Source organism: Squalius cephalus, assembly GCF_949319135.1.
Source record: "Squalius cephalus genome assembly, chromosome: 3".
In the NCBI taxonomy this organism is placed as follows: Eukaryota; Metazoa; Chordata; class Actinopteri; order Cypriniformes; family Leuciscidae; genus Squalius; species Squalius cephalus.
This window is the reverse complement of record NC_137124.1, coordinates 23,083,839-23,099,495: the sequence shown is the minus strand read 5'-3', so window position 1 is coordinate 23,099,495 and position 15,657 is coordinate 23,083,839. Positions and strand designations below refer to the sequence as shown.

Here is a 15,657-nt window from a genome sequence, read left to right as displayed (position 1 = left end):
TAATCACAAAATATTTGACCAAATTGTGCAGTCTTGCAGACAGGCAAAGCAAACCTGGAGCTTTTATGTTGCATGTTAAATTGCAATCACAATTTTTATTAAATAAATTGCAATTTGTTAACTTGGTCTCCTCTTGAAATTGATATTAATACAGGTGTGATAAAGCCAAACTGGACCTTCATTTCATAAGTCAATGTGAATGTTAATGCTTTTCATGTTAAACAGTAGTGGCTGACTCTGAGGTTTGCTGCTGGTTTGCTCTGTTTTGATACAGAACAGCAGATTCACTTTGCATACTGTTTCTGTTCATTTGCATTTCAGATTTCACACTAGCAGCATAAATGGCCTCAGTCTGTCTCAAAACATGTCTTTTAACAATAAAGCCGAATGTTTAGCCAGTTATTTGCCACTTTTAAAATATTAGCGGATTACTAATGGGGATCAGGGTGTTTTTCTAGGAAGGTTAAGGGTGTTCAGCGATGTGTTGAGGTTAGAAAAACACACATTTAAATAAAAGCACCCCTTTATTTCTAAAATAGTATTGGTCAGAATGGTATGCCTGGGTAGATTTGTGAAGTAGTGATGTGTTATTCATGAGTGAGCGTGTAATGACATGCTCGTCTCTTTTCTCTCATCAGCAGCAGCCTCATGCTGTCTACCCTGCTCTGATGGTCAGTGCTAAAGAAGCTGAGACCCCAACCTTCTTTAGATCCTAACACCTTTGTGTTATTTAGTGTGTTTATGTTCTGCATTGTGCTTCTTTTAGTCAAAGCAATGGCTTTTTACTGCGAGAATAGTAGTGCTTGCTCGCACATTTTATAAATATATATTATATATTTATGAGTGCTGTTTACATTGAGAATGCAGGACTGCTGAGACATCAATAAAATGTATTTGATACATGTTTTGTTTGCTTAAAAGAAGAACTGAATTCATTACATTTTGCATGAGAAAAATATTTTTGTATTTAGAGCCTCAATTCTGCATAACTGAAATTACTATTAGTTGTCTATTCACATGTCTAATATGTATGTACACTACTGTTCAAAAGTTATTTTTTTTTGTTGTGAGCAAAATACTTCCTTTTACAAAGGCTGATCAAAATTGTTTGATCAAAAAACTAGTAAAAATGCTAATACTTTGAAACATCATTATAATTTAAAAATAACTTTTTTTAAAAAATATATTTTAAAATGTGATTGCAAAGCTGTATTTCCAGTAACTATTTCTCCAGTCTTCAGTGTCACGTGATTTCTAATACGATTTCTTATCACATTTGAAAATTAACAGCATTTATTTTTTATATATATATTTTTTTGTAACATTATAAATGCCTTTTCTGTCAATTTTGATCAGTTTAATGCATTATTTCTGAGCGAAAATAATATTTTGAAGCTTTTGAATTGTAGTGTATTTCAGCTTTTTATCTGACAATAAATGTCAGTATTTTTGTTAACACTATATGGACTAAATTAGTTTGATTTACAGTTATTAGTTAAGAACTGATTTGAACTGAATTGGGTTTTTTGCAGTTATTACTTATGTGGGTGTGTCTGTCTTTTGTAGATGTGGGAAGCTCATGTGCAATGTATGTATGTGTCACAGAACCGTTAATAAAGCAAATTTATATTGGTTATAAATTATATAATTGTAACACTGTACAATTAAGGGAATTAAGATGAATGAAGAATGACAGCAGTGCAATGAGATCTGTAGCTTTATTTGTATTATTAGATGAAGACACAATTTTATTTCAGACATTAAGCAAGGAACAACATGTTTGATTCGGATGATATTAAAATCACACAATGAAACAAATTTACCTGATCTATTCTCTTGCATAATTACATCTTCCTCTCTCAGCTGTAAACAGCCACTGCTTTGACACCACGTGTTACTTACTATTAACTTAACACAAACAGAGAATGGCATATATCATTGGCTGTTAAGTAGGCGTGGAGGACTGGCATAGCCTATGTAATGATAACCATGGGTCTTTGTGTAAACTCTCAGATATATTATGGGTTGTGAGGTGACTGCAGTGTTTACCAGCTTTTCACTAAACTCACTTGACTTTGTGTGTGTGTGGATTAATGTTTGTGTACATATTGATTCAGTGAACAAATATCTGAAAATCATGCACACTCATTTTCATTTTGTCGCATGTATGATGGGAGTGTGTATAAATCAAACCTGTTTGAATCTCATGCAATTAGTAATAGTTTTGTGCATATCCTGGTTTGCTGCAAAAAGATGCATGTTAAGTAGTGTGGTTTTTCAAAGGCAGTGTGTACGTTTAAAAATCAGTAGTATGTGTTGGAGTGAGCTGTTCCCGCTGAGCTCAAGGAGGACATGTCCTTGTGAAGAGTGTCCTGCTTTGATCCAGCCACTAATGGAGGTGTTAGGGTGCCAATGTTCCTCTCTGTGCATCCTGTGAGAGAAGGGCTTAACCAGTCACCTTTATTCAGTGCTTGCTGTCCATAAGCCCTTTCCCTCCGACCCACTTGATGTAAATGTGTGTGTTGACAGCAGCAGCAGCTCCAGGCTCAGCACCTTTCTCATGCTGCCCACGGACCCCCGGTCCAGCTGCCCCCTCACCCCTCGGGGCTGCAGCCCCCAGGCATCCCTCCAGTCACAGGCTCAGGATCAGGTCTGCTGGCGCTGGGGGCTCTGGGCAGCCAGGCACACCTGCCAGTCAAAGATGAGAAGAACCACCATGACCTGGAGCACAGAGGTAACTCGCGCATGCACTGAAGAGAAAACCACAACAAATGTCCTGAAGTAGTACGCTCATGCTTTGGTAAGAAAATAAATGTGAATGCTGACTTGATGTTTTTCTTTCTCTGTTTCTTTTATCTCCTTCATCGTTCTCCCTTGGATAAAGAGCGGGAGTCTAGCACGGTGAGTTCTGTCAGTTTCTGAATCTCTGTCTACTTGACTTTTTTTTTTCATGAATAACTTATATTGTAATTTGTTCCTCACACAAGTGCAGAAGACTTTACAAAATGAATCATTTTACTTTAGTGGTACTTTTGTGTCCATTTTAAATGTGCATTCAGTTGCTTTTTGCTAGCGTTTGCATTGCTGTTCATGTCCGTTAAAGGAGAACTCCGGTCAATTTTAACATTGAGCTCATTTTTTTGTACATTTGGAGTGCTGTCAATACAGAGAACAACGACAAAAATTATCCTCTTTTTAAAATATGCACCCTGTTGACTTCAATGGGGCAAGTTTTAAACCTGCTTTTAGCCTCTTAACATCCTTGATGTGTCATTACAAGTGCCCAGCTAATGTGAGTGATTCCTTCAGAGTGAACACGGGTGAATCTGATTGCAGTAGATGTGAAAGATATTAATAAAAGTGATGTTAATTCAGCCAGCGCTCATACCTGTATTTACATCCTGTTTTCGGTCGAAGTCCAAAGTAGTCGATTGTCGAGTTCACGCGCGTGATAATAGGTAACCAAACCTATGCGCGTGTACTCGACAATCGACTACTTTGGACTTCGACCGAAAACAGGATGTAAATACAGGTATGAGTACTGTACTGACAGCACTCCAAATTTACAAAAAAATGAGCTCAATGTTAAAATTGACCGGAGTTCTCCTTTAAGTACCGATGCCACAATTGTGTTAGACACTGCACTGCCATCTGTCGAAGCAGATCAGCATAATCATCTTTGAATTTGATGTAAATTACGGTAGCTATATTTACTCAATTGGAATAAATTCATTCCGATTGATGAATCCGAACATAGTGTTTATTTGAACGCTATATAAAGTGATATGGGCTTATGGGTTTATGTCACAAGGTTTTTTTTTTTTTGTTGTTGTTTTTTTTGTTTTTTGAAACATGCGCACACTGCTCAAATATACAGTTTCCTGCTGTTTCCACATATTATTTTCCTACATTGCTTTCTTTGTTTTAAAGAGCAGACTTGATATGTATCCATTTCGGGTCCAAATTAGGAGTCGGTGAGCACATGAACCGTTGTGCCATGCTGCTTATATTAATCAAGCAGTAAAAACACCTGTTCCTGCACCCAAAACAAGGCCTCTTTGGATGAAAGTCTGAAACAAGGACTGATAGGACATTGTCCTGCTCCACTTCACAGATGATGAGTGGAAGGAAAACTTTAGAAAGATATGATAGTCATTTGTCACTTCGTTCATTTAACAACAACAGCAGCAGCTCGTTCCTCGTATCGTTACGTCATTGCACATGTGCACTCCTTTCCAGTTTCGGTTTTCAATCCGATCAACTGTTTACATGTCCTCTTGATTGGATTAGAAAAAGTTTAAGCCACCTCTTACAATCCAAATGAGATTTGAAACTGATTTGGCAAATTTTTTCCGAAGGACATGGTTACATGTGACTTTATTCTGACTGTGCTAGATGTCCGATTTCCCGCTGTTTATGCTGGTCAAGCATAATACGTGCAAATTTTAATGCAAATGAGACTAGTTTTCACTCTTCGCAACACCAAACAACAACACTATGCTGCTAGCGTATCTACATAGATGGCAGCCAGTGTGCGTGAGGATTCTCTTTGAAGTTTAGTGAAACACCTGCACAATACAAAATTAAAATGCTTTTTATAGAAAACTATTATGAGTACAGTCTTCATTTCATGAGTGTATACCATTCAGATGACTCTTTACAAAAACGTGATTTATTACTTAAATAAGTAATATTTGTGTAAAAAAAAAGGCTAGTACATTCTTTAACATTTACTCATTTTGTGTTCCACAAAAATAATGTGGTTTGGAATAAGGATGAAGTATGTCATGGCAGAACTTTTAATTTTCATTGAACTATTCTTTTAAGTCCTGGCGTTTGATAAAGAGGGAAGTCAGTGGTACGTTAACAGCGTGTAGAGAGCCAAGCTGGCAGCATTAGGGCACACTAAGCTTTAAAAAAAAAAAAAAAAAAAAAAGAGAGGGGAGCCTGCTGTATAATCCTGCTTTTAATCCAGGTAAAAAATGCGCAAAAGCACAGGCCAGAGATTAGCAGCGCTATAATTTCATCACAATTAAAAAAGACTTTGACTCTCTATCTTAAAGGATTTGTCCTCACCCACTCTTCATGTCTGCAGCTCTTGGCTCAGATAAACCTTACTCATTCAACCATATATCATAGCCTCCTCCTTTGTTTCTTCTTGTGCCTCTTTTCTACAGTTTTGTTAACTGCTCTTTCATTCGTTACTTTGGCCCTTTGTCTCCACAGCTCTGGTTCTGTCCCTCTGTGCATACCTCTTGCTGTGTTTATTTGAGGTTTTCATGTAACCACTTAAATTCTCCCTATCTCCCAAATGCTGGATTGCCCCATTTCACCTCTTAAACTGGATATGCAGAAAGGTTTGACTTGGCAATAGTGTATTGTGTGTGTGTGTGTGTGTGTGTGTGTGTGAATGAGTGCAGTCATGCCTGCAGAAATCAGACTCTGCTGCTGATTAGCGCTTAGTGCAGCAGTGGCCATCCTGCTCTCTGCCCGCCAGGACTTCCTGTTGTCACGGGTCATCTGATAGCACCGCTCTGACTTTGCTTATTGAGTCACGTTAAGCCTGTCTTAAAAGGTCAGCCTATTAAACCCGCAGCTGAGATGCACACATACACGCTCAGTTGCTCACTTTCTCCCTGTCAGGCGGAGAGAGCAGTCTAGGTCTATTTATTACTTTTGGATTAGCAGAAGAAGGGGGTGGGGAGAGAAATGGGCTGCTTAATGCTGACAAAAGCAACACTGAGATTGTTGTAGAGTGTTTGTGAGTGGGGTTTAAGCTCCTGGGATTCCTTTGTGTCGTCTCCAGGAGAGCATGGAGTTCCTTCTGCCTTCGAGATCACTTCCTTTGGCCCAGCCACATCCTCCTTTTCATCTATCTCCCCTTCGCTCTCTGCATGAATAGAGGTTTGTCATTCAGACTGAGAGTGTGGGCTTGGCACTGAGATCATGCCCTGGCAGGGCCACACTCTGGCCCAGAGATGGTGCCCGTCTGCCCAGCTGTGCTCACAGAGGGAGCGCCACTCAGCCGCTTCCATTCTCAGTGCATTCTGGGCAATGAAACTCCAGCTGCTCTCCCTTTCTCCTTTCCTGTCCTTTCTGCTTTCACTTTCTCCTGCTTTACTGTATCTGCACACACTTTCTCAGTTTAAGTACACTCTTATTTTTTTGTGGTGAAAACACAGGTTTGCTGCACATGCTTATTTCGAGAGCTCCACAATTTGGTCAAAAATTGTGATTTTATATATCAATATGACTATAATAAGAATAATAATTTATTATTAATATTGTGAATATTAGTAGTTTGTTGTTGTTGTTGTTACCATTTAAAAATGTTCAAATAAAAAATGACTATTGTAAAATTTCACTGTAAAATATGAGCATTTAAGAAAATAACAATAATAATAATTCTATTTTACAGAACAATTGTAAAATTACAATTACTTTTACTTAAAATTATGGCTGTCTATTTCTTAATTTTCAAATGTTATACAATTAAGTTTTTTAGTGGAAAACTGAAGGGAGCCCTTAATTCTCTTTTGTTGGCCGATTTAGAAGTCCTTTACAAGTTTAAGTAGACGGTTGACGTGTTGCGTTTTGAAATGCAGAAACTCAAAGCTTATGCAGAGATGGTTTTCGTAAGGAGCAGCATTTACTGCGAACCAAGCTGCTCTGAGACACTGAAAGCCGCACTGGTGTTTTGCTGAGACACCAGGTCATGTGCCACGCTTCACTCTGAAACACACAGGGCATATATTTAATTAAATGGCAGCATTTGCACTTTGCAGTTTGATAATCACACTAAGCCGTATTGCGTCTTCGTGCAACCCTACAATAAAGATAGTGAGTGGTCTTGGCAGAGGGCCATGCATGGACTCGCTCTCTCTGCTTCGGCCTCATTTAAGGTCCACTAGTTGTGGTGAAAGGGTGGCTGTTTGCTGTGTTTTAGTTGGGATGGGCATGTGCGGGAGGGTAGGAAAACAAGCTGTCGTCTGGCTTGTTAACTCTCAGGATGAGGGTCCGTTTATTCTGGTTTAGTGTGTGCGTTTCACCATGTTATTCTCTCTCTCCCCATTTCTGTGCTGCGGGGATCAGTTTTCGCTTGACCCTGCTGTCCAGTTTGGCACATTTGCGTTATGTAATGCTTGGTGCAGGTTGCCCAGGGCTGCGGGGTTAGGCCAGAATGTTTGAAGTGTGGTGTGGTCAGGCTGGTTTAGAGGCCTCACTCTTCAGGGATAGTTTGCTCAGCTGTCCCGCCTGCTTTGCTTCATGGGGCCTGGGCTGGCTTGCTTGGCAGGCCCCAAGCTCTCTCCCTTCCTCATTGCCAGGGAGTACGGGGTGATCTAACAGGGCCTGGGGCTTAACCCCCTCGCTTTTCCGTGTTTACCTTGTACGAGGGAGGAATTTACACACATGGCTCGCTCAAAGCCACCAGTGGCCCCATGACGCCTCTGATATTTGTATTTGTGCTGCTGAGTGCCTGGGCCATTCTGAGCATAGCTGACTGTCTACAGCTAATGAGCTGAACCTAAAGTGCCTGTTACATTATACTGAGAAAGAAGTTCTTTACTTGGAGTCTTTGTATATACAGTAGTCAACATTTGAAGTGGATAAAAAAAAGTTAATCGAAGTTGTCCTAAGACAAGAATGGGGTAGTGTTCAAAATTCATGTATAACTTTGATGAAAGGTTTTGATCCACTTCAAATTTTGACTACTGTATATATCTCAATTTGAGTTTCTCAAGATGACACCTTTAAAGGAACACGCCGACATTTTGGGACTTTAGCTTATTCACTGTATCCCCCAGAGTTAGATAAGTCCTTACAAACCATTTTCATCTCTGTGCGTGCCGAAACTGTCTGACGCACCCACCGCTAGCCTAGCTTAGCACAAAGACTGGAGGTAAACGGCTCCAGCTCGCACACTGCTCCCAATAAGTGACAAAATAATGGCAACATTTTCCTATTTACAGGTGCAAATCACTCCGCTGAAATAGCAGTGCTTCAACTTCTGAGAATATAGTTCCCAGTATGTATACGGTTAGAAGATGGCTGTGTCTCATGTGACCTTGTTATTTGTACATGATACAAATCACAACATGTAAATAGGAAAATGTTGGTGTTATTTTGTCACTTATTGGGAGCAAGTATGCCAGCTGGAGCCATTTACCTCCAGTCTTTGTGCTAAGCTAGGCTAGCGGTGGGTGTGTCAGACAGAGTTATGGCACGCATGGAGATGAAAAGGGTATGTATGGACTTATCTAACTCTGGGGGATACAGTGAATAAACTAAAGTCCCAAAAAGTCGGCGTGTTCCTTTAAGGGAGGATCCGGAAATATTGATTATGCGCTAGTGGGAAATGTACATATTCTTTAAATGTAATGCTATTTCAAGGGAACATTTAAGAGTTTTTGTCAGCAAGTGCACAGGGATAAGCTGTTATTTGTGATTTGTTCAACTTCTGATCAAATTGTTTTTCTTTCTGTCTCAATAGAATAATTCAGTATCACCATCAGACAGTCTGAGAGCCAGTGAGAAACATAGAGGCTCGTCTGAATACAGTTTGGACTCAAAGAAACGCAGAGTGGAGGAGAAGGACAACATGAGCCGATATGTAAGTGTTTGTCTTTTACAGCCCCAGTTGTACAGTATAAAAAAGAAATATTCCTTTTGATGCAGATTACATTCAGCAGTGTTAAATTAGTGTTTTAAAGATTCATTTTACCTGATTGCAAATGTAATCTACAATCTATAATCTACCAATAAATTATGTCTGATGAACAATGATACTAATATATTGTGCACCCCAATTCAGTTTCTTACAAAAACCTATAATACTATTCAAAAGTTTGATGTCAGTTTTTTCATTAAAGAAATTAACACTTCAGCAAGGATGTATTCAATTGATCAAAAGTGACAGTAAAGACATTTACATTGTTACAAAAGATTTTTTGTTTCAAATACATGCTGTTCTTTTGAACTTTCTATCAATCAAACAGTCCAGAAAATATGCATCACAATTTCCACAACAATATTAAGCAGAACAACTGTTTCCAACATTGACAATATTAATACGTTTCTTGAACACCAATTAGATCTTAGATTAGCATATTAGAACGATTTCTGAACTGAAGATTGAAGAACTTGAAAATTCAGCTTTGCTGGAATAAATGATTGAAAATGGTTATTTTAATTTATAATAATAATATTTCAGAATTCTACAGTTTTTACTGTATTTTGGTCAAATAAATGAAGACTTGAAGAGCATAAGAAACTTCTTTCAAAAACATATAAAATATCTCACCAACTCCAAACTTTTAAACTGTAGTGTACGTTTTATTTTATAAATTTCTGTTATAAATTTATTATCGAACCCCACAAAATTCTTAACTGTCTTAAATGTGTCTGCTGTTTATTCACACTATAGGACAGTGATGGCGACAAAAGTGATGATCTAGTCGTGGATGTGTCTAACGAGGTAAAAGCTAACAGTCTTTCCCTTTTTTGTTTGGAGAACATCATCTCTTTCGTATGTGACTGACTTTTCTCTTTCCCACTGTAGGATCCAGCCACTCCAAGGGTCAGCCCGTCTCACTCTCCTCCTGAGAATGGACTCGATAAGGCCAGAGCACTGAAGAAAGATGCCCCCAACAGCCCGGCTTCTGTGGCCTCCTCTGGGAGCACCCCCTCTTCTAAAGTGAAGGACCACCCACATGTAAGTGTTAGGGACTAGAGGATGGGTGTTTGTGCTGTCAAGTCTCTGCACATTTGCAAACCCTTTTCCTCTCAGCAGTTTTATAGCTGCAGCATAAATGTCAGTTTGAAGCGTAACATGAATACATCAGCTACTGTCAGACAAACAGTGGCTTAGCTGCTAGTCTTGGCTAATATCTCAATGCGCTTAGCTAGCCTCAGAGGGGAAGAGGAGAAAAGAGAGTAGAGAGAGTGATTAAAGATGAGTGAGAGGATGAGGTCTCGGGGAAGGGTTCGGTCTGAAGTTTAGCTTTATCCTCCTCAGCAATAATGAGCTGTCAGTGTTTGACTGGATTAGTGCGTGAGAGCTCTCTGGATTTGAGAATTTGTGGTATGTAGCTTTAGCTTCGATAATTCCATCTCTGTTCCTTCATCTTGCAGAACGACAAGTCCTCCACCCCAGGTTTAAAGTCCAACACCCCCACCCCACGCAATGACGCTCCCACCCCAGGAACCAGCAACACCCCTGGGCTCAGGCCCATACCCGGAAAACCACCTGGTATGGAAGCGCTGGGTAAGTAGTAAATGCGCACGTTATTAAGCTATTCTTTCATCAAGCATTCCCATTCATCTAAATCTAAAGATTGTGACCATATTTTTAATCATGGGACAACTTTTTGAGCCAATAGAGCTAATCTATGCTAACCAGCCAAACTTGTAAGTGTGAGAGTGTGTTTATGGCTTTTCAACTTTGGCTTTTCTTCTCTCCATATATTCCCATCAGCACCTGCCCTACGTACGCCATTATCGATTGCGGCGCCGTATGGGGCTCCGTTTGCCATGATGGGACACCACCCAGAGATGAACGGCTCATTGACCAGTCCAGGTGTTTACCCTGGTCTTCACATCTCGCCTCAGATGAGCGCCGCAGCCGCTGCTGCCTATGGACGCTCACCGATGGTTAGACTCCCATGTCATTATTTTCTGACTACATAAACCTTTCTAAATGGTCGCAGAAGTTTTTAGTCCTTTTTCAGTTGTTTTTTTCTCCAACTCCAGTTCTTCTGATCATCTAGGAGTTCTCCAGTCGTTGGGACCCACCTCCCTGTATGTTTTGGATGTCTCTCTAATCAACATACTAGGAAGCTGATATGTTGAATTAGGTGCTTTAATTAGTGAGACATCTAAAACATTCTGGTAGGTGGGTCCCTAGGTTCTAGAGTCTAACTTAGCATGCATACCCTGTTAGGATAGCATTCTGGGTAAATATTGCCTTTTGCGTTTGTAATGATTTGTTCTGCATCTCTGTTTGCGCTGATGGCATGGGAAGTAAAACAGTTGTCTGGGGGTCTCTAATAAAGGCTTGAGGGGAGAGATAAAGTGCAAACAAGTGCTCAACTAGAATATTAAAAATGTATTACAAAAGAGCTGATGCAGGAGAAATTAGACTGTCAAATCAGTTTCAGTTTGTTTTGTGGCTTATGTTTTACATTTTACTTTTTTTATGCTAAGATGTCTGTGTTGCAGGCGGGCTTTGATCCTCATCCGCACATGCGTCCTCCCGGTCTGCCAGCAAGTCTGACCTCTATACCTGGAGGGAAACCGTAAGTGCTGTTATTGAGCCATCTATAACTATGTATAACACACTACTGTTAGGTCAGTTTTTTTTAGAAACTAATACATTTATTCAGCAAGGATGCATTAAATTGCTTGTGACAATGTTAGAAAAGATTTAAATTTAAAAATAAATGCTCTTCTTTTGAACTTTTTATTCATCAAAGAATCCTGAATAAAGTTAGCCTGGAAATCCAGACCCAAATCCGAAAGATTAAGTGTCTGGCATTGAGGAATGAAAATTGCCCAACTTGAGGGGCGTTACCAAGCATGCATTTCGAAAATCTCACTACACACAATTGGATAACACTACGACCAATCACTGTCGTGATTGCGCTGTCGTTATCTGTTTAGCCCGCCTCTTGCCCACCTATATCAGATACCCCGATGTGATTGGTACAGCTTGGCTACAAGGGCATAGTTAATGAGCATCATTACTCAATGCCAGAGTAACTCGCTGAGCAAATTCAAATTGTGCTCTCGCGAGAACTCCAGGGTAGAATAAAGTATCAGTTTCCACAAAAATATTAAGCAGCACAACTGTTTTTAGCATTAATAACAAGATCTGCATATTAGAATGATTTCTGAAAGATATATTAAAAAATAAGTTTTTTTTTTTAGTTACATTGTTATAATATTTCACAATATTAATGTTTTACAGTATTTTTAATCAAATGAATGCAGCCTGGCAGAGTTTAACAGACTTTTAAAAACATTAAAAATCTAAGTTTTTAGCATTAGTGTAAGAGAATTTCTTATACATTTTTGATCATTCTTATTATTTTATCTCATTCTTTCATGTCCTGGTAAATAGGGCCTACTCCTTCCACGTTAGTGCGGATGGCCAGATGCAACCAGTACCTTTTCCTCCAGACGCTCTTATTGGACCAGGCATTCCCCGTCATGCCCGCCAGATCAACACACTCAGCCATGGTGAGGTGGTGTGTGCCGTAACTATCAGCAATCCCACGCGGCACGTCTACACTGGCGGCAAGGGCTGTGTGAAGATCTGGGACATCAGTCAGCCTGGCAGCAAGAGCCCCGTCTCGCAACTCGACTGTCTGGTAAAAAATTTGTCTAATCAGTCCACACAAATTACCAGGCTTATTTTTGAATGATCCTTTTGAAGTACAAATCCACTCTTTAATTTTTTTTTTTTTTTACATTATCTTTTTTTTTTTTTTTTTTACAATCATTATCCTCCCTTTAATCCCCCTGCCAAATAAGAACCAAATCTATAAGGCTATGTGTAGTTATTTAAGGCAAAATACCATGATGGTTCTCCGTTATCCCCCTCAGTCAGAGTAACTTGCTTTTTGTGTGTGTGTGCATCTCCTTGCGCTTGCTCCATAGTGCAGAAAGCTGTGTATTTGATGAGCTGTTTGGCCATTATAAAGTGATTTAATTTGTCTGAAAGCCTGGAGTTATTGATCTCCCTCAGGAACAGATCTAGAATTCTCCTGCTAATTTGAAAATGTGCTTCATCCTGGTGCTGCAACTAAAAACCCTTAAAAGCTTTTCCCTACCCACTTACCATTCTGGGCCCTCTTATCGGCCGCCTCTTCTCCTCTATTAACCTTCATAAACACAGGTTAGACAAGATTTAGTGAGCCAGAGCAAATAACAGGGAGCTGAACGACTGCTTTTTAGCTCTGCCATTTTGATTGGTTGACCTCTTCAGCCTGATTATTGAGGGGCTAGAGAGTGATATTTGTACGTATTCTTGTGAAATACAAAAAAGAAATAGACATTTTTGAAATGCTGCCTTAAATTTTTGAAAATAAATAGTTCAAAATTCAGTCTCTCAACTTGAGTTGCCCTCTTCTCTCTCTGTCTCTCTCTCTTCAGAACAGGGATAACTACATCCGTTCCTGTAAGCTACTTCCGGATGGCCGTACTCTGATTGTTGGAGGAGAAGCCAGCACTCTTACCATATGGGATTTAGCCTCTCAGACTCCCCGTATCAAAGCTGAGCTCACCTCTTCTGCCCCAGCCTGCTATGCGCTGGCGATCAGCCCCGACGCCAAGGTCTGCTTCTCCTGCTGCAGTGATGGAAATATTGCTGTCTGGGACCTTCATAACCAAACCCTTGTCAGGTAGGAAGCACACCAGGGGATGCCACATTAAATGGTGTCTCTTTGTGGATAGAGATGTGTACACTGTACTGATGCATTTAAAGATAAAGCGTATATGTCTATGTATGTAGGCAGTTCCAGGGCCACACAGATGGGGCAAGTTGTATAGACATTTCCCATGATGGCACCAAACTGTGGACAGGTGGACTGGACAACACAGTACGATCCTGGGACCTGAGAGAGGGACGACAGCTCCAGCAGCATGACTTCACTTCACAGGTAAAATTCACACACACTCACATGAATACGTTGCCCTGTGATACATGAGCTCATGTAACGTCAAATGTTACCCAAGTTCTTTTATGTAATAAATAGAGAAGAATAACTAGGCAAGTACTCAAATGTTGTAGGTTTGAACACTAGAAGAACTGATTCATGTTGTGTGCTAATTGTATAATAATTAAATACAATAATATAAAGGTGATATTTCTGTGGCAATGTATCCCCCCCCCCCCCCCCATACACCCTAGCATCATGTCACAACGTTTTAACATTTATTTTCTTGACTTACTTTAAAGATTAGGACTAATGGTCTGAATGCTAAATGCTCTGTCTGATGCAGATCTTCTCTTTGGGCTACTGTCCGACGGGCGAGTGGCTGGCTGTGGGAATGGAGAGTAGTAATGTGGAGGTGCTTCATCATACCAAGCCTGACAAGTATCAGCTGCATCTGCACGAGAGCTGTGTCCTCTCCCTCAAATTTGCCTACTGTGGTAAGACACTGTTACTTTACTTTATATGTATATATGTAGTACAGAAGTGGGAAACTTGGGAAAACAATGTAGTTTAGCATTCAGTGGTGTTTTTTCCATTTTAGTGGGGCCAGGTTGCACTTTGTACCCCTCTCTCTCTCTCTCTCTCTCTCTCTCTCTCTCTCTCTCTCTCTCTCTCTCTCTCTCTCTCTCTCTCTCTCTCTCTCTCTCTCCTTTCTCTTAATGGCCCACCACTCTACTTCCAAATAAGTCGAGCTGTAGTGAATCAAGTCATTTAGATCAACCTTGACTCTGTACCCATTAGTCCATGTGTATTTGTTCCATTTCCTAAAGGTAAATGGTTTGTGAGCACTGGGAAGGACAATCTCTTGAATGCCTGGAGGACTCCCTATGGTGCCAGCATTTTCCAGGTATGTCAGTCAATACCTTATTCCCTCCCTCTTGCTACAGAGGTGATCCAAATGTCCATACTACATTGGAAATGAATGTTTGTTTGTGTGAGTTGTAGTGAGAGTTTGATTGATTTCTCTCTTCAGGCTTTCATTGGGACTTTAATCCCTGTTGTAATAGTCATTGAGTGATGGCTTTTATTTTTGCTGTGGAATTGTTGCTGTACAGAAAATGCCTGCTCAGCTTACTCTGAACAACCTTGTCAAATAATGCACATCAAAATCAATCAGAATGTAAAAACTGAAATCAAATCAAATATAAATTTTAGGTGGAAAAATGAAAACCAGTATACAGCACGTACGGATAATTCTTTATATTTGAAAGCCAATAACCACTATATTGTCTGATAAATCTAAATCAAAGTTCTGATATAATTTTTTTTTAAAGCCTGATTACAAAATCAAAAGTCTCACCATTAAAAGTCATGTCCCAAGCACTTTAACATAAATCAAACATATACATACAGTAGCCTATAGTGAACCAGTGTAAGATTCCTTAACTTTTAAAATTAATTTTACACTCAAATGGCCAAATTTATGTATCCCAAAAAAAAGCCTTACAAAGCCTTACTTGTCCACAGTCATTGGACAACTTATAAAAAAAATTGTAACCATATTATGCATTTAAGTGCTTTGTTTGTGGGTTAATTAATTGAACCAAATCTATATGAGATTAATCAGATATTTATGCAAGATAAACATATTACAACTTGTATCTTCGCAAAATGACGTGAATGCACAAGTAATCTTGAACTAATTACGTGATAGTCAGAATGTGTAAAGGGGCGGTCACACTGCACTTTTTGTTCCATTGACTTCCATTCAAACGCATCGTCAAACCGGAAATGCAAGCTCATGCAAAAAAGTTTTGCATTTCGCTGCGTTTCAAGTTGAACTGCGAATTTGCATCACGTGAAGACGTATGACCAGCAGAAGATCGACCTCTTGGCTGAATTAAAAGAACAATATTTTTTGCAGGAAAGTCGAGTAGTTTGCTTTTAGTATTTTTTACATTTTGAGTGTATTATTATTTGTTATGTTGAATTCATGTTTATA

At 39.5% G+C, this 15,657-nt stretch overlaps 1 protein-coding gene across 26 annotated transcripts in view; it reads left to right on the top strand.

The window, feature by feature from the left end:
* The window catches only part of tle3b (TLE family member 3, transcriptional corepressor b), a 35,557-nt gene that overhangs the window by 17,304 nt on the left and 2,596 nt on the right, over positions 1 to 15,657 (top strand). For 6 of the 26 annotated variants that reach the window (XM_079866951.1, XM_079866943.1, XM_079866936.1 and 3 more), the window contains exons 8-21: positions 639 to 671; positions 2,530 to 2,734; positions 2,885 to 2,901; positions 8,492 to 8,611; positions 9,425 to 9,475; positions 9,560 to 9,712; positions 10,132 to 10,264; positions 10,475 to 10,650; positions 11,203 to 11,294; positions 12,119 to 12,368; positions 13,153 to 13,400; positions 13,511 to 13,658; positions 14,002 to 14,152; positions 14,486 to 14,562. In XM_079866951.1, coding sequence (XP_079723077.1) covers positions 639 to 671; positions 2,530 to 2,734; positions 2,885 to 2,901; positions 8,492 to 8,611; positions 9,425 to 9,475; positions 9,560 to 9,712; positions 10,132 to 10,264; positions 10,475 to 10,650; positions 11,203 to 11,294; positions 12,119 to 12,368; positions 13,153 to 13,400; positions 13,511 to 13,658; positions 14,002 to 14,152; positions 14,486 to 14,562 — 1,854 coding nt within the window. The remainder of the gene's footprint in view (positions 1 to 638; positions 672 to 2,529; positions 2,735 to 2,884; positions 2,902 to 8,491; positions 8,612 to 9,424; positions 9,476 to 9,559; positions 9,713 to 10,131; positions 10,265 to 10,474; positions 10,651 to 11,202; positions 11,295 to 12,118; positions 12,369 to 13,152; positions 13,401 to 13,510; positions 13,659 to 14,001; positions 14,153 to 14,485; positions 14,563 to 15,657) is intronic. The other 20 variants (XM_079866938.1, XM_079866952.1, XM_079866934.1 and 17 more) reach the window with 8 other exon arrangements.